The sequence below is a fragment of the Watersipora subatra genome, chromosome 1 (genome assembly GCF_963576615.1).
Source record: "Watersipora subatra chromosome 1, tzWatSuba1.1, whole genome shotgun sequence".
In the NCBI taxonomy this organism is placed as follows: Eukaryota; Metazoa; Bryozoa; class Gymnolaemata; order Cheilostomatida; family Watersiporidae; genus Watersipora; species Watersipora subatra.
Window position 1 is genome coordinate 24,676,524 of NC_088708.1, and position 25,047 is coordinate 24,701,570.

The 25,047-nt window shown below is 38.5% G+C and overlaps 3 protein-coding genes across 3 annotated transcripts in view; 2 read left to right on the forward strand and 1 right to left on the reverse strand.

Moving 5' to 3' along the window:
- LOC137397420 (xaa-Pro aminopeptidase 1-like) overlaps positions 1-2,158 on the forward strand; it is a 40,882-nt gene extending 38,724 nt beyond the window's left edge. Inside the window, exon 20 of the mRNA XM_068083709.1 lies at positions 1,973-2,158. Coding sequence (XP_067939810.1) covers positions 1,973-2,092 — 120 coding nt within the window. The 3' untranslated portion in view covers positions 2,093-2,158. The remainder of the gene's footprint in view (positions 1-1,972) is intronic.
- Positions 2,159-5,185: 3,027 nt separating this feature from the next.
- On the forward strand, positions 5,186-10,811 carry LOC137393455 (uncharacterized). The gene is made up of 5 exons (XM_068080018.1): positions 5,186-5,556; positions 6,948-6,999; positions 8,314-8,569; positions 9,571-9,680; positions 9,867-10,811. The coding sequence occupies exons 1-5, from the start codon at positions 5,507-5,509 to the stop codon at positions 10,143-10,145; spliced, it is 747 nt and encodes a 248-aa protein (XP_067936119.1). The 5' UTR covers positions 5,186-5,506; the 3' UTR covers positions 10,146-10,811.
- Positions 10,812-10,899: 88 nt separating this feature from the next.
- The window catches only part of LOC137385483 (serine/arginine repetitive matrix protein 2-like), a 35,588-nt gene continuing 21,440 nt past the window's right edge, over positions 10,900-25,047 (reverse strand). The window contains exons 19-29 of the mRNA XM_068071954.1: positions 24,604-24,791; positions 23,266-23,346; positions 22,885-22,996; positions 21,016-21,301; positions 20,467-20,556; positions 20,106-20,311; positions 18,534-18,696; positions 14,242-14,311; positions 13,168-13,267; positions 11,844-11,919; positions 10,900-11,210 (exon numbers count right to left, since the gene is read on the reverse strand). Of these exons, the coding sequence (XP_067928055.1) occupies positions 11,206-11,210; positions 11,844-11,919; positions 13,168-13,267; positions 14,242-14,311; positions 18,534-18,696; positions 20,106-20,311; positions 20,467-20,556; positions 21,016-21,301; positions 22,885-22,996; positions 23,266-23,346; positions 24,604-24,791 (1,377 nt within the window). The 3' untranslated portion in view covers positions 10,900-11,205. The remainder of the gene's footprint in view (positions 11,211-11,843; positions 11,920-13,167; positions 13,268-14,241; positions 14,312-18,533; positions 18,697-20,105; positions 20,312-20,466; positions 20,557-21,015; positions 21,302-22,884; positions 22,997-23,265; positions 23,347-24,603; positions 24,792-25,047) is intronic.

Genomic DNA, 25,047 nt, shown 5'->3' on the forward strand with positions numbered 1-25,047 from the left:
GTTCAGCTGGTATGCTGTTACTTTGCATGCTTCTATTGGTACCTTCTATTGATACCTTCTATTGGTACCTTCTATTGGTACCTTTTATTGGTACCTTCTATTGGTGCCTTCTATTGGTACCTTCTATTGGTACCGTTTATTGGTACCTTCTATTGGTACCTTCTATTGGTACCTTCTATTGGTACCAGACATTTCTATGATAGGGGAATCTTTTCTTATCGTTCTATGTTGAGTCTTGTATATGGAGCTTTTTGTACATTTCCACGATTTATTTTAAATCTTTTTGGGACATTTTAGTCTTACTTTATAAAGTAAAATATTTGAAGTATACACCGGTTGTATTATGTATGTATAACGATTATTTGATTATAAGTGCTTGTTTATTATTTTACGTCATTCCTCTACGCATCGGCTGAGCGTGCTCGTTTATCCGTCTTACTTTTGTAATTAAAATACAAAACTCAAGTCTACCTGGTTGTATCCGCAATAGCTTCTCATCTAATAATTAACATGTTACTCAATTATGAGCATGTAATTCAGTAATTTTGGTAGTAATTTATGAAAAGATTAGCAGCTCACTAGTTAAACTTATTTCTATGTTGGAATACTGTGATTGCTTCATCAAAGGATTCATTTGTGGTGTGTTTGTACCAGTTCATTAAACAGCTGTCATAGAAAAGGTGAATGACAGTTGATAGAAACAGCGGATGGTCATGCATCAAAGAGCGTTTATCAGCATTAAGATAGTTCTAAAATAACTGCATATTTATCTAATCGTATCCAATATGCACTTCTAACTGGTGACTTTTAGAAGTGCGACTAATGATGTCATTTTTGGAAGTATTTTCCTTCAGAGTGTTTTAACCGCGATCAGGTTTTGCCAATTTTAGTTTTGAAACATCCTGGCAGTCAGGTCACCCAAAACAACAAACAAAATCTGAAATGATAGAAAAATATGTAAACTTTCTGATAAAATCTTTTAAAATTGGATGTGAATGACGTTTTAAAGCTAGATGAACGCTATATACAGATATAGAGAAAGTAGTTAGCTACCCTACATTGTGTTCAAAAGTGAGTCTAGAATTAAACATAAATATACCTAGCGAGTGGCATCGCGAACAGATCTGCGGTAAAAAGGCTTTGACTTTTCATCTAAGTTTTAGTCAAACATAGATAAATGCATATACCTGGTATGTATAAACCTCCATATATAATGTAGACCATTGATAATGGCTCAGGAAATTGTACCCCAATTTTGTCCACTTATCAATCTTTAGCACCGAATTGATGTTTTATTATGGCATTGTAACATCTGGCGTATACCAAAGAGGCAGAGTTTTGCATTACCTTGACACATCACCTAGCCACCTCTTTTTTACCCTGCTTTTCCTGTATATTCATTTTTATCTTTCATTTATCTTTCTACACACAATTCTTTTCATTGCATGTAGTTGCTGTATGAAACTAAAATCTCCCAGCAATGCAAATCATTGACAGCATCTTTTTTGCATGCTCTATGTGCATCTATTAGCTGTTTCTTTTCTCTGCTGCCATTGGACATCTGTCGTCGGTAAAACAGGCATTTAAGGTTGCCGAGTGCAATTGCTCCCACATACTCCCTGTCTTGGTAACTCAGGCCTATTGACATTGATTAAGGCTTCTTATATCACGAATGATTGCGGGGTCAGTGAATGCGGCTGCACGGTACTGTTTATGCTGTCCCTCCCGTACCCATCCCCAGTCCGTCTGCATTATGGATCCTGCGTGTAAATACGCATTCCTATTGTTAAAATGTTAGATCAGGTTTAGTGTATGTTTGATCAAGTGAACAAGCCTGAGCAGTTCCGGACCCGGCTGACCTCGTCAGCTTCCTTTCTCAAGTTAGTGAAGATTTTCCTTCATTTGTTCGGTACAGCCGTTAAAAACTCTTTTCTTAATAACTTATATTATATCTCTTTTTTCGGATTTGTAGATTGCTTGGCTTAACGGCTATCATACCAAGTGTAGAGAGACATTGGAACCGCTGCTGAAGAAGACAGGAAAAGCGGAAGCTCTTAAATGGCTATTGCGAGAGACTGTTCATATCGGTTAATTACGCAACTATTTTGCCTCTTTCTTTTTTTACTGAATAAATGCTCAGTTGATGCACACAAGATGTTGATAATGTGAGACTGTTTTTAGCTACTGCTCAGAGGAAGGCCACGCTATCTTAATCCGTGCACTGGATTCTTGTTGGTATAAGACATTATCACCTTTCTAATAATGGTTCTCAACAGCTAGTACCTGCCACTTTTAACCCTTAATCTCTCATTCTACACTCTATGCAATTGGGTGGCCGAGTAGCTCACTCCCATTTTGGTGTGAGGATTATGGCTAGGGACGAGTGCCATTATCATCTGGTAATCTCAGGTGTATACACTTCACACATATGTCTGCTGTCACTGGCCACTGATAGACAACTTCTTATACCAACCGCATTGCTGATAAAAAGAAAGTTTGCAATTAGGCATGCAAAGAAAAGAATTGCGACGCTGAGTTATATCTGCGATTCAAAACAACAATAGTATTTGTGTCACTCAGACTAAGGCTCAGCGTGTGTGTCACTCGCACTATCTGCGTAACATAGTTTGGTTAACGCGTGAAACAAATATAATTATCGCTGTGATATCGAGATTTATTTAATAAGGATTAGCCAATTGTTATCGATAATTTGGTGTTCAAGGGATGTTAATGTACCTGCCACTAGAAACTACTGATGTTTTCGACCTTGTCCACTTCCCCGTGTCAGCGAACGTATGCACGGAACAGCGATGCGCAAACAGTGTTTTCTCGGTAGAGACGACAGTCTTTTCTTTTCTATTGCATCGAGGAATCTCCGGAGCCACTTGATTTGTTGTCTAAGCCGATGCTTTAAACACTTGATGTTGGTGATTTTATTCAACCCTCTCGTGCCAACTTGTGACACTTTGAAGATTCTCATTCTCTCACGCACTCCGCTACTTGCATTGATTATACAGACACGAGTTAAGAAGTAAGGGGATATATTTGCTGTCCGCCACCAACGGTGATCTATAGTTACTCCGCCGAGATCGTTGCATCTGAGGACAGTTTACGAAGCAGCTGCTTTATCTTCTAGTCAGCAACTGGCCCATTAGGGAACCCTTTTTTTTATCTCCATTAGCGCGTTCTTTTAGGGCTTTGCGGTTTCATCAACAGATATCCATCTGCCTCTTCCATTATTTCCTACACTATTTCTTTAAGAACCAATTCTGCCATTTTACCATGCAATATTTTGTACTCTCTTTTTGTAAAAAAATATTTTCTAATGCAAACTTTTTATGTTCCGTCTGATCTCACAATTTAGATGCCTCAACAGGACTGATAAAGTGTGATATGATTGGACATGTGCAATGTATTTACATTTCAATCTAAGCTCATTAATACAGCATAAATAATCAACAAATTGAAAAACAATCTTCACTGGACATTTTTGCACCGGTATCAACATATTTGTGAAGCATCCGGTGAACTGTATCAGTAGAACCATAATCCTATGAAGCCTGGCTCGTTAACGTTATGTCTGAATTTATGTAAAAAGTTTTTAGTGCTCTACCGTCAAACGGCGCATGGTGCCAACTGATTCATATGAACACAAATATCGGTCTATGCAGAGAGTGACATCCTCAAACTCTCCTAATTGGTGGGATTAGAATGGAGGAATGTGATAAAACTGCTTGTTGAGCGCCATGTATACGAGTTAGAGAGATCAAAGTCCCGCAGTGCGCACTAATGCTCTCCTTCTATCACCTTCATCAACATATTTCACTCTCGCGATAAAATTAGAATAGCACATTTTAGAGATACTAATGCGCTTTGCTATATGATTACAGAAAGCGATGATCACTTCAAGACAATGAAATCATCTGAAATGATAATAGGTAAAAATAAGCAAATCGTTTAGTTCCAAAGTCTCTGTAAGATTGTTAAAGATTTGCGTGCCATATCTACACCATTAGATGGAGTTACATATTGCTTGCGATAAGCCGGTAGACTTTGTTCGCGATTGGGTTAATATAACCTCCATTTTATATTTATCTGCGAGTGATAGGACTACGCGAGATAGCAAGATATAGCGTATTTGTTGTCATGCGTAGTTTGCTGCACTGTAATATGATCAACCGAGATGTTTCTAAAAGTTGTAAAACGAATATTCTTGCTGTGACTAAGGAGACCAATTAAAAGCTCAAGTGAGAATGAACAAGATGTGAATCACAAAGTCTTACTTGGCAGATGGTCTAATTAGCTGTCAACTTCCGAGGCTTACCGTTCTTTGGCTTCTCTTTGAACCATTAGATGGAAAATTATGTATTAGTCTTACAAACTCCGCTTCCACTGTTGGGTACGGATGAAGAAGTTAGACTATTATTTTATTAAACTACGCCATAGTTCTCCATTTTCATCGCATTACAGTTCTCAGATTAGCCTTTGCTTACTGTATGTCATTTAATGACTTGTAATCGTCTGCATTATCACAGCCTTTTGTTGAAATTTTCTATTTATTATAGATTTTGAAGATGTGTAAAGCAACCGGCAAATGATAATATTGTTCACTGCGCATTATTCATGCTTTTGTTTATTTTAAGCTTGAAATCAAAATACTGCGTTTGTTGAAAAACCTTTCTAAGAGTTTGTGGTTGTTTGCTGGATGAATAACAATACTCGCCACTGCGACGTGCTTTAGTATGCGAGCTAATTTTTCTTACCGAAAATCATTCAAAATAGAGAGAACTCTGTTTAGCGGCGTAATAAAGCGGATCATGTTGGAGGAAAGAGCCACTGCTTAAGATGTTAGGCAAGAATACGATTTCTCGCTTCTTTCGCATTCTCTGTGTTTAACAAAATACAATAGTCATGCTTGTTATGAGATTATTATGTGTGCCTTATCTCCTTCATCTCGAAGCTAAATGTATGAATTATTTCTAACACAGAAAATATTTCAATTTTAATATACAGTAAATGATTCTGAAGTGTAGTGGATGCATGCTTGCCTCTATATGTGTAATAGTAACAATGCATACTAACTATGCGAGACATATATTTAGTCCTTGTTTCTGATAGGCCAATCGCTCAGAGCTCTAGCCAGTCGCATCTTGTAGCATTCCCATCCATTGATTGGAAAGGAGAGTAACCATCCACACTGAATCATATGTACTGCTAACCGTTGGTAATTGAAACGTAAATTCAGAATATTTCAAAGCAGCGAAAGGATAAAAGGGAGTGCCTGTTCTTACTGGATTAAATCAGCGGATATCAGCAACAAAGCAGCACCTTCTCACCTGTTGGATTAATACAAAGAGCATCAAACGCCGGCAGCAAGCAGGATTATCTCATTCATCTTACTGTGTTGGCCTCCAATGCTATCTTTATGAAAATACATCACTCTGGCTTAAAATATGGGCACAGTCCTGGATGTCAACCATACTTTGGATTTGTTTAATTATCAAGAATGGGAACTTTGTTGAGTTTCCATACAAGATATATTTATAGAACAAACAGGTATGTAGCCATAATTGTTGTGAGATACACGTGTAGCTAGGCCCCTAAGTTTGCAAAATTTGGTTACAACAAAAATTAGCAGCTTATATATCTGTCAACTCAAAAGTGTGTGTCGAGAGGTGACAGAGAGAGAACGACTCAGCAAACTGGACTCAGTGTTGATAGATGCATCTACATATTTATGTTAATTAATATGCAAATAAACATGTCAAAAGACAGTGAGAAAGGAGAATTGTGTCGCACGGTTGACCCTTATTCACGGCCACACAATCAATACTTTGTCGACTAATTTGGGGTATCTGTTGACAATGAACAAACCCCTCATAATTATCTATTAGCTTTTTGCACATTGGAATTAATGAAGTGCACCTCTTCTCCCTTGTGCAAATAGCATCACCTTTACCTATTCTATACGTTTGCATACCTATGTACAACTTTTCCGGCTGAACTAAGTTGCCCTGCATCACACGGAGAGCTTATTAATAGCCCAACCAACTATTCTTGGCTACTCTCATTGGTTTTTTTAGACAGAACTAGTTGAAGCTTGTTCATTAATACTGAACCCCCTCTCTATGCATTGTTTGAGTGCGCAGCCAGCCTGCTGGAAGCGTTTCAATGTTTGATATTGTTATGGCGCTTGCATTCTATAAGGCAATGTTATGATTTTCTTGTCTGTGTTTGCTTTTTCTGAAGGCAACTGCTGTGCTTTAGACGGGTGACAGTTGAAATAAAACACTTTTTATCTGACACCATAATCCTAGTGGCCATGTCAATATTTACATTCATCAAAATGTGATGACTTATTCATGTAGTATTGTTGCAGTTAGACGCTTTTTGATGCTACAACATTTCGCAATTGATTACATAACAGCACATACATTAAAATTATTGATAGCCCAGAATTTTATCTACAAACCTTGCCAAAATACCAGTTATGCATCGTGCGTAAGACCAAATGCTAATATTTATATGACAACATATACATGTTGCTAAACCATATCGACAGTCAAGCAAGTTTCTCCCTCTTTACTTACTGCAGCAGTCTCAGGCAGCAAAACTGTGACCATGAAAAAGATGTTTGTTAGAGAGATTCGAACAAAGGTATTTTAATTACCATGAGCAACGGTTGCTTTTATAGGCAGAGAGCTTTGTTCTTTTTCCAAGCTCTGCTCATCCATTGCCGCGTGATTAATTAATTATCTAAGCGTTTGAAGTTTTTTAACTTTCATATCATTCATCAAATTGAAAAAATTAGTCGGTATAAATTGTGGAAAGGTAGGAGGACTTGTCAGAGCGTGTCATGTAAGATGTGTTGCACCGGTCATAAAGCAATAAATCTAGTATATTTATTTATTGCCGTCTCTTTGCTACACGTTTTTACTGTGTTACAGGTTGCTGGTTACTGTATTAGCTGCCCTCTTCATTCTTCAACAAGCACAACAGGTTGGTACGGCTGATCCGCGAAAGTATTTAAGGTCATGTCGCTGGAATGTAGCTAGTTAGTCCGAAATGGTTTACAGATTTTTAGTTGCACTTTTTCATCTCAATGAAATGACTACTAGTAAGCCTTGAGCTTTGTGTGACAAGTTCTGTGTAAGATATGCTTTTTAAATGGTCTTTTAAAGTTGATAAATGGAGTTTCTCTAACCGCAAGTCTGTGTGACAATGGGGCATAAAGTCACAGCGTTCATACTTGTTCATAATCAATGTATTTCGGTTTCCATGGTAGCCTCCGTTTTTGAGCCCGGTTTGTGGTGGACAAACTGATTGCAGTTGGCCATCACATTGAAGGGTAAAATCCATCGGAATGTGGGTTTTATAATCAATATGGTCAATACCCATAGGTTTAAATTGAGCTAAAAAAAATCGATAAACAAATGATTTACAAGGATGAATTCTCAAGCATTATCATGCTCAATGTCATGTGACTAGGTTACTGGTTGGTTCACACGATGTTTAGTGGAGTTGCCCATAGCTGCGCTGCCAAACACCTACTTTGTGCGATAAAAAATTGTTTTTATGAGAAGCCCGATGCATGTAACACCTCGATAAGCTTTGAGCCATGAAATCACACGAGATAACAAAAGGTCTCACAGGGTCTGCAAGTCACCTGGAAGAATTTTTACTTATCACATCGGAAACTTTGAATTAAAAACGCTTCATTAGCTAAGCCGTGAGATAAAACTGGACCGTGAATATTCTTACCAGCTAATTGTAATTCCAATCAAATCGCGATTAACAGAAACAATTTTGCAAGCTGTGATCGCTGATAAAGCAGTCACGCGTTTTATATGGTTCCGAGCAGACAGACACACTGTCACTGTTAGATAACTTTAAAAGTTTGCATTTGATTAGAGAGCATCCAATACAATCTTATCTGTAAAAGAGACCGAACAGTCGGCTTCACAAGAAGCGTCTTCAAATTTGAATAGCATTTTAGTAGAAAGAGAAGCCATGATTAACGCACCATTGATGTAATTGGAGGCTAGTGAAGTCGATAACAGGACTGATAGGGGGGATGATCAAGCATTATACGTCTGCGTATAAGAACGAGCGCTATTATTTTACTAAAAGAATAGAGCTAATCTGATGAGCTAACATTATAAAGTGCAACCTTTGTAAACCAGTGCATATCGTAGACAGGGTGACACAGGCAGGCACAATCAGGTGCTTTATAACCAGAGTGTTTAGTCTATTTGACCTGTCAGACTTACTACTGGCCTCTTCTGCATGGTACATAAAACTTTATATTTGTAGATATCTTGCGCCGTCATACCGGATAGTACATCACTAATGAATTTAAATTCGACGAGACATATCAGACATTCGGCAGGTAGACGAATGCTTCCAATCATGGACAATCAAGACTCCAGGAGAGCTAATTCTAGTTTGAGAAATATACATAACATCGCTGACAGTGACAGTTATTTTGGAATATTCTCATTAAAAAGCCCATGCAGCGACAAGTATGTGAGGATATACAATGACATAACTGCAGTGAATGACCACGCAGGTAAGCTATGAACTATGTTAGTTGTATGAGCACGTAACAAATTTGTAGTAGAGCCGCAAGCTGTTTTTCTTCCAGGTATGGTTTGCCATGCCAGCGTTTGTGTTAAGAATTTTATTACACAACAGGAGTTTAACAATTTCCGATAGTGTTACAAGGGATGGAGAATCTCGTCGAGTATGTCTCCTACGTAGTAAATATTCATCTTTGTCTCCGGTGTCACCATTCAAAACAATAAATCTCATTCCGGTGAGTAAACAGTTTAGAGTTCTCGAATTAGTTGCCCGACTTCTAATTGAATACCTATAGTGTAAGAATTTTGTTACATTCTTTACTTTTGGATTGGATAGCGGTGAAAAGTCAACAAAGTGCGAGTCGGAGACCAAAGCATTGTGTGAGCGTTGTTACCGTTTGTCCAGGGATTATGCGCTGAGCTGTTTTCTAGAGAGATCATGTAATTTTACAGGGGGCCATTTCGTTAGCTTGGGGCCTCATACTATTGACTTGAGAGAGCTACACAAGAGGTCACTTCTAAAAATAGACACCTCTCCAACCATTTATTTTCGAAGAAATGAGTCAGTCTGTTATTATATTTGGGAATGAAATTCAATTATCTATGAAGAAAATAAAAGCAAATCCATGCTAACCCAATTTTGTACCAGAGAAAATCTTTAGTTTATTTGTACATCAGCATTGCACATATCGCTCATTTCTTTACAGCATTTGTAACCTGCTAGCTTATTTTATCGCCTTGTCACTAATGCAAAGGCTTTGATCATCTTATGTTGCCATTGTTCTCATGCTAAATGCCACTAACGCCCGAGGCTATTTTGACAATAATTATTCTATTCTTTGGCAATATTCAATTGCACAATTTATCTTGTTATGAAGCTTTTGCCTACTTTCATGAGATGTTCTAGCTGGTGCTGTGTGAATCCTAACGCCATTGTCTGTTGCTAGTTGCTAGAGTCTAAATCCTATCAATGATTTTAATTCTATTTTAGCCCAGATACAGTTTGAGAAGATAAGAGGTACAGAAAATCAGTTTTATATAAGAAGAATCAATGCAAGAAAATATGTCTGCATCAGTCGGAGGGGAAAGTTGATAGTGCGGGTTAGTGCACTTAAGTTTTTTGCATTGTTGTCTAGGTTGTTGCTAATTTTCATTTTCTGCTATGAATTGCAATAGAAATTAGATAGTTTCCATTTATGGTGTAGCCAACCTGCAAAGTTTTGCTATGCCATTTACAGACAAATTTTTGAACCTACAAGTTTATGAACATTCTTTGCTATTTTTCAGACACACCCAACAACTGACCACCGGTGCGCTTTCACAAGGCTGCCAACAGAATCTTCTTCCCTGTCATCGCAATCAAACAATCCCTCTATAAAAATTCAGTCAGTAGCCCACAATTCCTGGTACATCGGCTTCAAGCATAATGGTAACCCCATGAAAGCATGGCAGTACGCAATAAAAGGCGACAGATGTTTCCATCTCGAGATACAAAAGTATTCGACTAACTCGCTACATAAACGAGATACTCTAGAGCAAAATGGCAGCCTTTTAGAGACAACATGATGCTATAGTCTCTCCCTGCTCAATATGCAGTTAGTAGACACGGAGTAATTTAACCAAACCTACACGCTAATCAAGGTGCTTGCTGCCAGACGGGTTGCTGCTAGAGAGCAGACTCGAGATTGCTATCTCCGTTACTAGCAGCCGTCTAATAAAGAGGAAGTACTGATGAGATAGTATCAATCAACAGGTCTTGGAGAGTCTAATAGCGAAAGAAAGATACAACTGACAAGGTTGTTGTGTCATGCGAGCATCAGAATAACACCTGCTGGTGAAGAGAGTGCGACCCTGCCCAGCTATGATTAACCCACTCAGGTGCCTTCATAGAGAATATACATTACAATAGTGAATCTCCTAGTTTCTGACAGGCTAAAATCTCAGCAGGTTCCCTGATAGGAATCGGTATGTGAAATACGTTGGCCACTATTTAGAAAACATAGTAGCAAGCAATGTAACGTATATAGGCGCCACGCCCTGACAATATATTATAAATCTGTATTACCAAAGATTTGTTATTTATTTTGCTGTAAATATTGTGTCACAAGAAAGTCATATTGCAGCCTGCTTGGTTGTTGACATCCGCATGGCTATATTTTTCTGACAGCCAGTGCTGTTTTCTTGTAGGACTTTTACATTCCTCTCAAACAAATACAAATAATGATGAAATGCCTTAAACCCACTGTCTCCCCAGCATACTCTTGTGAACCGCCATGACTAAAAATATGTGGATTTGGCAGACTAACATGTTACCAGTCAATATATTCTGATGGTGTATTTCATAAACAATCTTCAAAGTACAAAAATGAATGCAAACTAGACCCTTCACACACATAATAAATGATGACGGACAAACAGAAAAATGTTGTCTAAATAAATTCACACGAGTGAGTGTTATTCACATAAAGTTATAATGATATGCATACCGGCCATCAGCCTGAATTCTGCTGTAGAGTGACTACCCTACTAAATCAACTCATTTGCTATTCTTCGATTCGGTCAAATAAATATTTCATAAATAGTAAACACGTAATACTAAATATACCATCATCCGCTCAAGCCTCCTTCAACCTGGTCAAATAAAAAATGAAACATGTCATGGCAAATAACCATTAAGCAGAGAAATCACGTGGTGATTAACTAGTCTATGAATGAAGCAAAGAGCAGACGCACGGTATAGCGAGTAGAAAGAACTATTGGCAATAAAACAGATTTTTTGTAAGCTCAAGAAAACCGCTGAGTATCTTTCTCGCTTCACATCTGAGTGTTTGTGTGGCTTTGAAAGGGCGGTTTAGGTATTTGACACTAGTGAGAGCGTTGGAGGCTCCACCATCCCTTTCACAGCTACTTGACAGACCAGAAGCGAGTGGCATGAACAAATGGTATTCATCAACAATCATTGTCATGTACCGCATTGTTTTAACGCGTCGATGAATAGTCAACTAAAGAACTCTTTAATAAAAATAGCCAGCGTTGGAGGGCTTACCCAACAGGGACAAAGGCCGGGCACTTGAGTGAGTAAAGGACACAAAAACAGAACCTCAATGAGTAATAAATTGCCATGTTTATACCGCACACAAATTTGGAAGTCAATTGAAATTGGTAAACCGGAGCGGAAAGAAAGAGAACAGAAGCAAGTCATTTCATTTTCTGTTTATGAGAAAAACAAGAGTAAGGTAGAAAGTTACATTATTGTATTCTTACTTCTCATCTGAGCTGACTTCCTCTGGCCAACCAGATTGGTCAGCCTCGCGCGCTCAAGAACATGCCTTTGAACTTTCTGCAAAAGATTTATAGTCAATGACGAGTAACAAGGAAAGCACACGAGAGACAACGACTTACACAACCTCAATCATCTGTGTAATCCTTAAAACTTTGCATCAATTGTGATTGAGCAATCAATTGGCAAACAAAAGTTGATCGCTTGAAAACCTGAGTGAATTTAAGTCTTTCCTGATTCTCCATTTTTTATCAAACCACTATTTGCGGGCAGAGCCAGAGGCGTAGTAAAAACTGAAAATAGAGAACAAAAAAGCAAAAAGATGAACAGAACAGAAGGAAGACAAAAGTAGATGCGAGAAGATAGGAGAGTGCGAATGAGAAGGTACAAAGGTGCATAGAAGGTGTGTAGAAGATGCATAGAAGGGTGTGTAGGTACAAGGCATCGTAACAATAACAAAGTAAAACACTGGACAATTCCCACAATGACAAGAATGTTCAGCCAGATGTTATCTTTAAGATTTAATTTCGTAAACAATGATGACAATTCATAACTTTAATTTATATAAACTGTTATTCTATAAGATAGCTGGTGCAATCCCGCTATGGTAACTCGATCCTCAAAATATTCTATTGTTGCTGATGCTGGCCCATGCCCAACACCTATAGGTGCCATGTTATGGTTTGCCCCACCTGCATTTCATCTCAGTTCTTAGCTGGTGATATGAGCGGCGATACAAACGGCCTGGCATGACAGCCTGATACCCTTCGATTATCACGGAGAAGACGTGCCAATGGCTGGGTACCACCTCAAGCCATACACAGCAATACCATACAGCTACGCAATGTTACCACGCTGCAATATTGGCATCCATTCCAACCACTAGAGTTTTCAACGAGAGGCACTACAGTATCTGATATTGAAATTCTCGTTGACACAAATACTGGCAAGCTATCGAATTTTTAAAAAAATTATGACTTCTAGTAGAAGCATTATCGCTAGGTAACACTCAAGTGAGCAGAAAGAAAGTTATTCTGCGGCAACATACTACATTATCGAGCTCATGAAATTTCATCCATATTGAACAATATCGACAGTTGATGATAACATGCTTTGTATTCATCAAGCACAAGAAGTCTACCGCCTTATAGCAGTGAGGGAAGCAAAGCAGCAGACTGACTCACACGGCCATGGTAGTTGACCTTTCCTCCCTAACACTTTCCATTCACTCACTTTCCATCAAGCCACGCTTTGACCAATGAGCTAACAATATACTATAAGCTTGAAAAATTTGTTTCACGATGTTACCTTGTTGAATATTTTGGCCTTGAGGCGGTAGGCTGTTCTTTCCCTCTGTATTACACCCTCCTTTACCCTATTCCGCACCTCGGGCAGAACTCGATAATTCCTGCAAACGAGCAGCACCAAATAGATTTTTAGTTGGCAAGTTGCCAGTACCAAACAAAGTGGCTGACACTAACAGAAGGCAACATTGACAGAGGGCAACATCGACAGCTGACAAGACTGACGACAGACAACACCAGCAGCAGGCGATTATTGGCTGTTAAGTTAAGCATTATTACAACGATGTGATGTCATCAGATATCTACAGCATAGCATGAACAGCAGGTTAAAGAGCTACTCCGAGCCATGTAAATAGAGAAAAGACAATTCCCAGCAGACAGCTATGGTCAACCAAACATGCGCAACCTATCTTAGATATTTCACCCGAGCAAAGGAAAATGTGATATTTTAAATATTTGTAATAATAGGATATCAGAATGCTCGAGTTATTTTACTGTCTGCTGTGAGACTATGAGAGACTTAGCTACCTCAGTTAATTGCATGTTCCACACCGCCGCACGGCCAACCCTACATTGTCAACTTACAAAACGACTCCTTAAAAAGTTTAGTTATGAATTCCTCGAGTTGAGTCAAAGCCAAACTACTGTTGATTTAGCGAGAGCAGACCGTGTCTCATCTGCCAAAACAAAAGTGGTTGGCATAATCGCACTAGATTACACAGCTCTAGTTGCTCTCAACACACTACTACTTGGAAGCGTGTTGGGGAGCAGCATCATGGAAAAGGATCGAATTTTATGCAAACATGGAAGCTGATGGCATAATATAGAAATGCTTGCTGTAGGTAACACATCAACAAAAGTGGCGCATGAAGAAATTGCGCGCTATAGGAGACCTGCCAAAGGTTGGTGTGCTGTGAGAACATAGTACACTCCTGGATTACATGCTATAGTTAGCATGCCTACAAATGATATGAGACACGAACACACTAATAGATGGCATACATTGAGATTGGATGTTAAGGGAGACACCGCAGGAATTACCATCAAGCAACTGAAAGACAATAGGTTCTTTTTATACCTGTCTGTTCTGTCATACATCTCTTCTTTGGGTATAGCTCGTCTCGGACAACTCGCCGAGTCCTGCTTCTCTACAAATCAAATGATTTCATAAATTTGACTTGGACCAAGATGACAGTCACTTTGATACAGGAAGAATCAAATACCGATGATAGCATAACTCGATGCACATTTCTCTTAATAATATCCAGTGTAATTGTTTGAATTAACAATGCTCAATCAGCCTAAATATATGTGTATATGTGTGTGAGACTGCTGATTAAACCCACTCAAAACCTGCTCGCCACATATCCTAACGTCAAATACAGTCTCGACTTTCAATTAGTATCGAGCAGAGAGTTCTTCTTAGAATGTCGCTAAGCTGCTAATGCGATCCCTGAACACAGGAAGCAACAGACGGAGAGCAACATCCCACAGATCAGTTGCACGCGCGCTGTGCGGTGTGACCCTGCTCGTGCCAGCAACCGTACCATATGGAGACAAACGGGCACAAAAACACCGACTAGTCTGTTTTATATAGACATAGCTATGTTTATGGGAGACATGAAGCAATTTTCCAATAACATAACATTGTATCGTTTGTACATTACATCATATTATTCTATTTTTATATAATTTATCTTGGCATACATCACGAGTCCAGTAGCATCGAAGCATGCGCGATGGCTATCAACTGCAGCAAGGTTAAGCTATGTTCATGCTGTATAGAGAAATTCATGAGATCATATTGCCAGGGCCTTGAGACTAGGGTCTGCAGACAAGGTGCATAGAGTGCATGCATATTTTACTTGCGGTCATATTTTACTTGTCTGTCACCTATGCGGACAGAGTATGAAACATGAAATTCAGTCAAATAGGCTATACACCTTTCGTTGGCTGACAAAGCAAACGCGCGTCTTTGTTTCTGGCCCCAAAAACACAATTTATGCATTCGGTGACTAAAAATACATTACATGAATAGGTTTGGATTTATGTCATCCGCTTAGGAATGAAGTCCCACAAAAAAAGAAACACATCACTGAATTGGCTTTTTAGAGGCGACTAGCTTAATTACCACTATTTCTCGATCTTTGGACAGTAATGACAGTGATTACTAATGGAACAACAGCTCAATCATTGGCAGACTTCAAGTCACTAGCCCCGTCTCGGCACATCCAAGTTTTTGCCTGCGAATTCCCGTGCTTTGTCTCATTCATGATTTTACTTTCCATTCACAAGCACTCATTTATTACTCCAAGACAGGTCTCATAGACTTGCCTGGACAAATCAGTCTCTCATAATTTCGCAACAATGACGAGCCATGTCTTTCCAACTGCTCGTCGAATACTCAGATCCTCACAGTGTTGCTAGCGTATACATACGCCCGTAATGTTTACAGCCACAAAATTCACTTTGTTAAATTGCATCACAAAGAAAGCTAAATATTAGCATCTTAGGTTTAAACGGAACGAGAAATAAACAAGTTGAAAAGGTTGGAAAGCAAAAGAGTGAGAGAGAGAGCCTCTAGGCCTACAGGCCAAGAGAATGAGAGGGAAGAGAGCCCCTACAGGCCAAGAGAATGAGAGGGAGAGAGAGCCTCTAGGCCTACAGGCCAAGAGAATGAGAGGGAAGAGAGCCCCTAAAGGCCAAGAGAATGAGAGGGAGAGAGAGCCCCTAAAGGCCAAGAGAATGAGAGGGAGAGAGAGCCCCTAAAGGCCAAGAGAATGAGAGGGAGAGAGAGCCCCTAAAGGCCAAGAGAATGAGAGGGAGAGAGAGCCCCTAAAGGCCAAGAGAATGAGAGGGAGAGAGAGCCCCTAAAGGCCAAGAGAATGAGAGTGAGGGAGAGAGCCCCCACAGGCCAAATGAGGAGAAAACAAACCTCCACCTAGCTGCCAGCACCTCGCCACACTCCCACCAATCAGTCAGCCGTGCATAAATAACATTTCCTCTTTGATACTCATTACATACACATCTCAGCTTAATATACCGAATAACAACGGGTTTCACGGATTCGTACAAGCATGAGAAATCGTTATGTACAATTGCACTCAGGTAATACACAGAAGGTGATGCTAGCAGATGCTCTCATGAATTGTATTGGCTATTAGCCATTCAATCTGCTGCCTCACTAAGTACTGCTTTTGAAGCCCAAGCTCTTAGCGTGGCCTAAATGAATGTATTATATATATATATATTTTTTTAAATATAAAAAATTATTTCAATGTATATATGCATTTCAATGTATACAATTTATTTCAATATATATTATTTCAATATCTATAATATACTATATATATATATATATGTAAAAGGAACAGATTCAATAAGATCTTGCAACCATATTAACCAGTTTTACCAAAATCTCATTGGATGACAAGCATCATCATTTTTTGACTGGCTCTAGATCAGGGATTTTTTTGCCTCAAACTATGAAAGGGCACATAACCAGTAGCTCATGTGTTGCAACAAATTAGGAGCCTCATGCATCTTAGATTGTGAACATATTTACTCAAATTTTTGTAAAAAACAATTATTTTAATATCTCTATGGTAATAATAACCTGTATTAGTCAGATATCAAGAAACCAACAAACTTGAGCCCCTAGTTTAGCCTAAGGATGTATTGTACAAAAAAGAAATATAGACACATATTAACACACATATACAGGATATTATTAGAATGGGATGAGGCTTAATGTTCTAAACATAAACAATTATATTACAGCAACTAATCCTAGCAATATAAAAGTATATAAATGGTATGTTACAAGTGTGGTCATTGCAGCTCGACTGATGGCTAGTTTCGGCAGCTTATGCATATGATTATTCAAATATATTGAAATATTGTGACTAAACGAAAGAAGCAAATTAACATTTTGAATTTTTACCAAAATGATGGACAACTTTACTGAGAGTACAGATAAAAGCAATGTTGTGTATCAGCAGTGAGCTAAGCTACTGAGAGTACAGATAAAAGCAATGTTGTGTATCAGCAGTGAGCTAAGCTACTGAGAGTACAGATAAAAGCAATGTTGTGTATCAGCAGTGAGCTAAGCTACTGAAAGTACAGATAAAAGCAATGTTGTGTATCAGCAGTGAGCTAAGCTACTGAGAGTACAGATAAAAGCAATGCTGTGTATCAGCAGTGAGCTAAGCTACTGAGAGTACAGATAAAAGCAATGTTGTGTATCAGCAGTGAGCTAAGCTACCTAAAACCAACATGAAATTTTAATAACCACAATGGAAACTAACTAAAGGTCAATAATCAGCGAAAGCGTGGCTTGTCATAAAAACCATATCTGTGCAAGTGCTGAGAGTATTAAACACGTTTTATTGTATTGACAGCTCTATCCATGTGTCAGTGACTCGACGGGTGTTCCACAGACAGCTTGATGAAAAATACTTGACCAGGTATGAGAACATGCGCAACTGTATAATGAGTGCTACATAATAAATGCTTAAACAAGAAAACTGTGATATAAGAATTATGCAAATGAATTCCTTGTATTTGCTCAAGTTGTATGTACTCACTAAGAGCGGGCAAGATGCTAATCTTGACTCAAGTCTCTCGACCCTCGCTGGCAACGCAACAAAATTGGAACTTGGTGTGATCGCTATATTGGTAAAACAGATAGGTAGCTCACAACAAACTTCTGTATAAAACCGGCTTTTTGAGCAGCTCTCACTTGTGAAGTTCGCTCGGCCAGAACTTCTCCAATTGTTCATTTTATATTGCATCCCATCCATATATGTACATTATATACTCACCATATCTGGACAGCAGATAGACAGATATACCTGCTATATCTAGCAAGCATATAGACAGAAATATCCGCTATATCTGAACAGCATAAGAGAGATATACTGGCTATATCTGGACAGCATATAGACAGATATACTCACTATATCTGGACAGCAAATAGACAGATATACCCGTTATATCTGAACAGCATATAGACAGATATACTTGCTATATCTGGACAGCATATAGACAGATATACTCGCCATATCTGAACAGCATCTAGACAGATATACTCCCCATATCTGGACAGTATATAGCCAGATATACTCGCCATATCTGAACAGCATATAGACAGTTATACTCGCCATATCTAGACAGCATATAGACAAATATACTCACCATATCTGGACAGCATATAGACAGATATACTCGCCATATCTGGACAGCAGATAGACAGATATACTCACCATATCTGGACAGCAGATAGAGAGATATACTCGCTATATCTGAACAGCGGATAAACAGATTTACTCACCATAGCACTCTTGATAGCAGATAGACAGATATACTTACTGTGCGTTGCTGATCTGTAATTCTGTGGCTGAATGTCAAATAAGCGAGCCCGCTGTTCGTCATGCACTTTAGTAATCTGTCGTTCCTCAGCTCTCAGGTTGATTAGCCGCTGCCTTTCTCGACTATGAGAGATAAATTTATGGTTTCGTTCTCTAAATGCTTCCTAAAAATAATGCCAACAAGAGGTGATACTATGAACTATGAGTGAATAAGCTGATGAAGTGGAGAGCTCTACAGCCAGCCTATGAGTTGCAGACTCGATGCAACATGCATTGCCATTTATTACACAAGAGTTTAACAAGTAATGAGGAAACCGCTGAGCAGCAAAAAAAGAAATTATAGAATATATAGAAAATAAGTGGTATGCATTCAGAGAATGAAAAGCTCGACGCTCCTCTCTCACACACAACTTATATGATCACATTCTGGCCACAGGCTAGCATCAAAGTCAGTAATTCCAAACTTCCAGTACAAATCTGCGTGCGATCAATATATATATATATATATATATATATATATATATATATATATATATATATATATATATATATATATATATATATATATACAAATATATATACATGTTCTAAAATATGTGAAAGTTAACATAAGCATTTACATGTAAATCAATGAACCTAGGACTAAGCAACCTTACATTAATGAGAAAGCCATAAAAGGCTACCCTCAGACTTCGGTGAGTCTATCCGAAGAAAACCCCATGAATTGATTTACCAACAAAGTAACTCTGATTGGGATTTTCTAGTCATCAAAAAAATGTTTTCAAAGTTGAGGAAATATTTAAGAAAAAAGTGACAAAACAGGTGAAATGGGATCAAACAAATGCGGATAAAAATAATTGAGATCTACACAAGAATAATCTGATAGACACGCGGTTCAACTGTACTTTACAAATTGCATATATTTCAATCAATGTCTCATCTAAGTAGAGATATTATTTGGCAATTGCTAATCAGCGCATTCCAGTTGCGGGTTTGCAGAGGGCATTTACACATGCACAAATACCGCTTCGCAAAATCATTACAATGAAAAGACTAATAATTTACACTTTCCTTGCCGAGACCTGTCAGATCACGCCACCCTATCCCCTGTTTAAAGGCAAAACCTAAAAGAGAATGTAGGAAATAAATTCAAAATATGACTAAATAGACCTTTAGCACCAAACAAATGCCTGGAATTGAGCAAATAAATATTCGGCAATTAGCTAATTGTTTCTTGTGGTTTGGAACATCTGCTAATCTCGTTGAGCTGAGTTCAAATATTATAAACTATCACGTAATCAGTACGAGCTATGTCCAGGCAACCAGGGATGAAGTCTTATCAATACGCGTCTCATCATTGGCAGCACTTCTGTGTTGTCACCGAAGTCAACCACAGTCTCCGTCAGTAGCACCTTAAAAACTTATCATACTTTTCATAATTGTTTTCAAGATGCAAACTTGTCTTGAGACAGGAAGACTTTCAGCAGGAAATGTGCAGGTAAAAGCAAGATGGCAAAGATATTCTGATTGCACGAGACAATAAACTCAGCACTCAGGAATGAAAAAATCGCACCTGCAATGTCGGCACATAACCAGTTCGACCCGTTGCCTTATCGAAAGTATCGCAAATCTCCATCACGTCTCGTTTCTGGGATGCCGTTTGCACGGCCCTGTTACCCGCTGGCCAAGGCTCTGCCGAGACAGCCAGGGCGTGGCGTTCTTTTGGACTCTTGCTCCAAGGACGAGGGTTGTTAAAGGGCACAAACCAAACTAAACCATCTAAAGTAGCAATGACATGAGAGGCTTATAGGCATAGGCAGCCGATAAGAAACAGATGACATAAGGAAAGTTGTCCAATACAGTGAGTGCACTAACCGGCGAGCGAATTGAAGGAATTGCAAGAATTTGATGATTATCTCTCATTCAAATCTTACCTTGACCTCTTTCCAAGCTTCTCGCCTTTTGAAAAGCATTTTCTCTTTTGTCACAGTCCCGTTTCTCGTTATTAAACCAAGTGATACCCTCTGGCCAATAAAAAGAACAGGTTTAAACATGCTGTATAGTTATGCACTCCGCCACAAATGATCAGGCATAACCTCCCGCTCACAGATTTGTCTGCCATGCAGAAGTTCCTTAGGAGAAAGCAATTCTACAATACTACAATTCTACGAAAAACAGGTAATGACCAGCAGAGACTGTTATGACATTAACTAAATTCCAAGCATCTAATGGTTTGGCACAAGGGCAAGCACTCAAATATCCCAAGTTGTTTTGTCATACCTAAACCTATTAAGTTCACTGCCCTACAATATAACGCAAAACAGGTGGTATCAGCCGTGAGAAGACAATTCTTGTCAAGTACTATAATGATGGTTTCATATAAAAATTGCAACAGAATGTCAACTGCATCAACTGATAGTATTGATCAGCTACAAAACAAAATTTTACTAGCTCAAGGTTAAATATAGCCATAAGTATAATACCTTTTACAGCTGGAGTTTCCAGACATTGTTTTCGAGGAAGTTCTTTGTTGCGTTTTTGTTTTCCCCGCTTAACAACATTTGGAGGGTCTGGTGAAGGGAACATAACTCCCACATCTTTTAGTCTAGTTTCCTTAAGCCCCTTGAGTGGTCCCGCTTGTCCAGAGTTAATGACTTCCCTTGAACATGACTTGATGGTAGGTATTGGCAGCCCAGTTGGTGTGACAGGGCGGGTAGAGCAGGAATCTGACTTGCCATCAGCGCTGCCTTGAGACTTCTGCTCCTTCAACTGAACCAGTTTTATACATGGCTTAGCTAACCAAGAGCTCTCACTCCGATTACCATACAGCTATGATTAAATATATTCTGTATTATAGGGGATAATAATTTATTAATTATGGTAAACATGAATTATGGGCAACTTATCTCAATGAGGTACCGTGAGGAAAGGAGCCATATTCTGACCTTGAGAAAAGGTCTCCCGGCAATTCGAAGATCAATTTGACCAACAAACCCCCATTCAGTTTGTCAACAAAATGCTCGAAGCTAAGCACAAAGGGATACCAACTAGCAATTAGCCAAGAATGGAACTATAATAGCGCGTGTAATAGCATCCATTCCGGGGCAGAAGCTTAAAGGCCCACGATGCACACCACTGGCTAATTAGGGCCATTAACTGCGAGATAGGTAGGAAGGTGACTCAATACAGCACAAATATTTTCAATCCGAGAAGCCAATAAAAAGATAAAAAAGAAAATGGTAAAACAGCGAGAAACTTACATGAATACCACTTTTCAGCGATATGCAAGTTTTTATTATTTCATTATTATTTCTATTATTTTATCCTCATTAAACAGTATTTGAAACCAAATGGAAAAAAATTATGTGGTCACATCACACGGCTACCTCACGCATCAACATATCTGCTGCCACCACCATCAGTTGCAAGTCATGTAGGTGTGAATGCATGGACAGCAAGTAGGAAATTATCTGCCTGATGTGTCGCCCTGATATGCAACTATGGGCTTAAATAGCGCAATTGAAAAATAGGCTCGCGGGTGCCATATCTTCAGAGGGTTACCTAGGATATGTTTGCGTATTACTGATATATTTAGAATGCATATGATTGGAAGCATGCTGCCACCTGTCAGAAGTTTAAAGGCAAATCATTTCAATCAATAGATCAATGAGGAGAGTTGCTGCAACCCATTAATAAGAATTCCAAAGGAATGACTGACAACAACAGAATGAAGAGTTGAGCCTTTTCACTAAACTTGGCGGCCGGCACAAGCCAAGCAAACCTCCTTAAACATTCTCAAAGATTGGCCCTTCAGTAAACTCTTCAACTTAATTCTTTTTATAACAAGCCTCTGCAGTATTTCCATTGTGCAGTGACAATAAGCAAGCGAGAGAGATGATGCGTATACCAGACTGTTATTATACAGCTGCAAGGCTGTGAGTGTATATGATTGATAACGACAAGGAGAATATTCAACGCTTTGCATACTTGTTCTACATAATCCTTCCTGAATATGCTAGGATTTGCCAATGAACCTCAAGGCTAAGTGCAAAACCTGCAAAAAACTAATGCTAACTTTTTATTTTAACCTGCTTTCTGTTTTGAAGAGTTCTGTGCACTAATACAACTTAGAATAGACTTTCCATTGGGCCTTGAGAAGAAACCACCTCATCACCTAGAAAACGATTGTTTTTTAAATGACCTAGCGCAATGCTGTTCTATTTAGGAGGTCAACCAGTGTGACATCTGGTGTGGCAAACAGAAATAGGTGTCTCCCGATACATAGAAACCTGTTTGGTGCAGCGATGTGTGGGACGTGTTGAACTGGTTTCATTGGAATAGCACTCAAATACCTTTTTAGCTCGCTTCATTGATCTCTTTGCATCGCAGCGACTGCAGAATGTCTCATCACTAGAGTTCAGTGTTGTTGTAGAAATGGATAAATTTGACTCACTAGTCTGTTCCCTAAAAATAATAGAGGCTCATAAAGCAGTAATCAACATTATACCAATAAGGATCGCTATTTACTTTTCATAGAAAATATTCTTCATCAAAATATCTTAGGGAAATATTTTCAAAACGGAAAAAACAACAAAAAATTTAACGTATCTGTAAATGTTTTAACACGAAAATTAAAAACACATGCTGCTATGTAATTGACAGCAGTGGAAACAGTCTCACAATAGCTGTTTGTAGAATTAAAATTTAAAAATGAGAAATTCCAGAAAACTCACCTCTGTTCTTGAATCTTTAACATGAGCTTATTGTACTTAGTGCTGTCGGTTTTAGCAGTGCTGCCGGCTTTAGCAGCAACACTGCAAAGGAAAGGAAATATTTAGTTGAAACGTTCAGCGCTCAAAACAGCCCAAGCAGCACAATAGTAGAGAGGATGAGCATACTCAAGTCTATATAAACTTTGTGCCAACTCGGTGTGTTTCTACTCATATAACTTGATTATAAAAGTCGTGGCTCCGGAACTCCGGATTCGAAAGCTAAATTTTTACCTACAACTATCACAATTCATCGACTGCCCAATAACTGAAGTCTGATCCTTGTATAACTATTTAAAAAAAGATATACAAAGCATTGTACGCTTAAGAAAAAAGTGTTACCAATTTCCCCACAAGCACGGTTGAGAGCCAATTATTTGACGTTACGCAACAGATCAAGTTGAAGAGAGGACAACTTCTAGAGTTAACAGCCAATATTCTGCAAAACCTGTCATAATGTTCGAAGCTTTAGACACTACGAAGCTGATACCTTGCGATGGACGAAAAAAGATATGTATATAAAAAGAAATGCCTTTTATTTTCAGCAATTTGATGATATCCAAGAAAGTCAGTCATAAAAAACTGCAAGTAAATTCCAAATAAAAATTTTTTTTAATTTGGGAATATACTGCAAAAGCTTTGACCAAACCAAGCAAAAGATATGATCATTGCAATTACATGTAGGTGTTGGCTAAGCTAGCATCCCGTTGGCTGGCCAGAGTTGAAATCATGAGATCAGTAATATTTATGATAATTAATGGTAATACGTTGAGACGGTTGACACTAACCTGTCCTTGCATCTCTGCAGGGAAGTCATCCAGTACCACAAGTGACATACGATTGGTAACTCAACGAAGAATTATATAGAAGTTGCGTTAGCTCAAAAACAATCAAGGAAATACTACTCAGTTTAATAAATAATACATGCTTTCTACCAACCCACGAGAACCTTGATTACAGATATTAATGGTGCAAAAAATCAGAATCGTAGATAAATCACAAATTGGTATGATTTTGCAAAAAATAAGTACTTAATATATTTGCAATGCTAGTAAACTGCTTTTGTAAACAACAAAAATCAGCGAAAATTCTCTATATTCAGCAAAAAATGGCATACAATATAACAGACATTTTCAAACTATTGCAAAATTTAAAAATTTTTACCATGCGTGGCTACAGCCAATGAATGGTATAACTAATGGTGAATTCTCAGTCTCACAAATGATCTGCAAGCTGTCCTAGCAAACTGGAAGAAGATAACAAAGCCCATGAGAATGCAAATGAAAATGAACATCCTTGTACCTTGAAAGTTTCTTGTTAGCCCGCCAACCTGAAGAATCTTCTTTAGCCTTGCTCACCAAATGACCCAAAGGGTTCTTCAGCAGGCTTTTCAACTTAGCCATCCTCTGTTCATCAAACATCTCAGAGCTGACAGTTGAGGTGGCAGTTGTACAGCTTTCATCCAGTTCGGAGGCAGCAGTTGGTTTTCTCTGCAAATAATGACAGCCCCCTGCTTAGAACCTAATCAGCTATAACGTGTGAGAATGCTCACAGTCTGTGTATCCTCATAGGAACGCGATCAAGCTCACATGTTTAGTGTTGTGTTCAGTCATAATCCTCTAAGATAATTTGGTCTATGTGCAACTTATTAACAAATTTTACTCTTGCTGCTTATAGTTTCATGCTGCTAAACATGCCTTCAAGAGATAAACTTTGACAAGTAAGAACAAATTTTGTTTTAAAAAT

What these genes read in the sequence shown, in the direction of transcription:
- LOC137393455 (XM_068080018.1), top strand. Translation starts at nt 5,507, where the DNA reads ATGGGAACTTTGTTGAGTTTCCATACAAGATATATTTATAGAACAAAC. An exon ending in TTCTTCAACAAGCACAACAG is followed by an intron (nt 7,000 to 8,313) that starts GTTGGTACGGCT and finishes TTATATTTGTAG; the next exon opens with ATATCTTGCGCCGTCATACC. An exon ending in GGGGAAAGTTGATAGTGCGG is followed by an intron (nt 9,681 to 9,866) that starts GTTAGTGCACTT and finishes GCTATTTTTCAG; the next exon opens with ACACACCCAACAACTGACCA.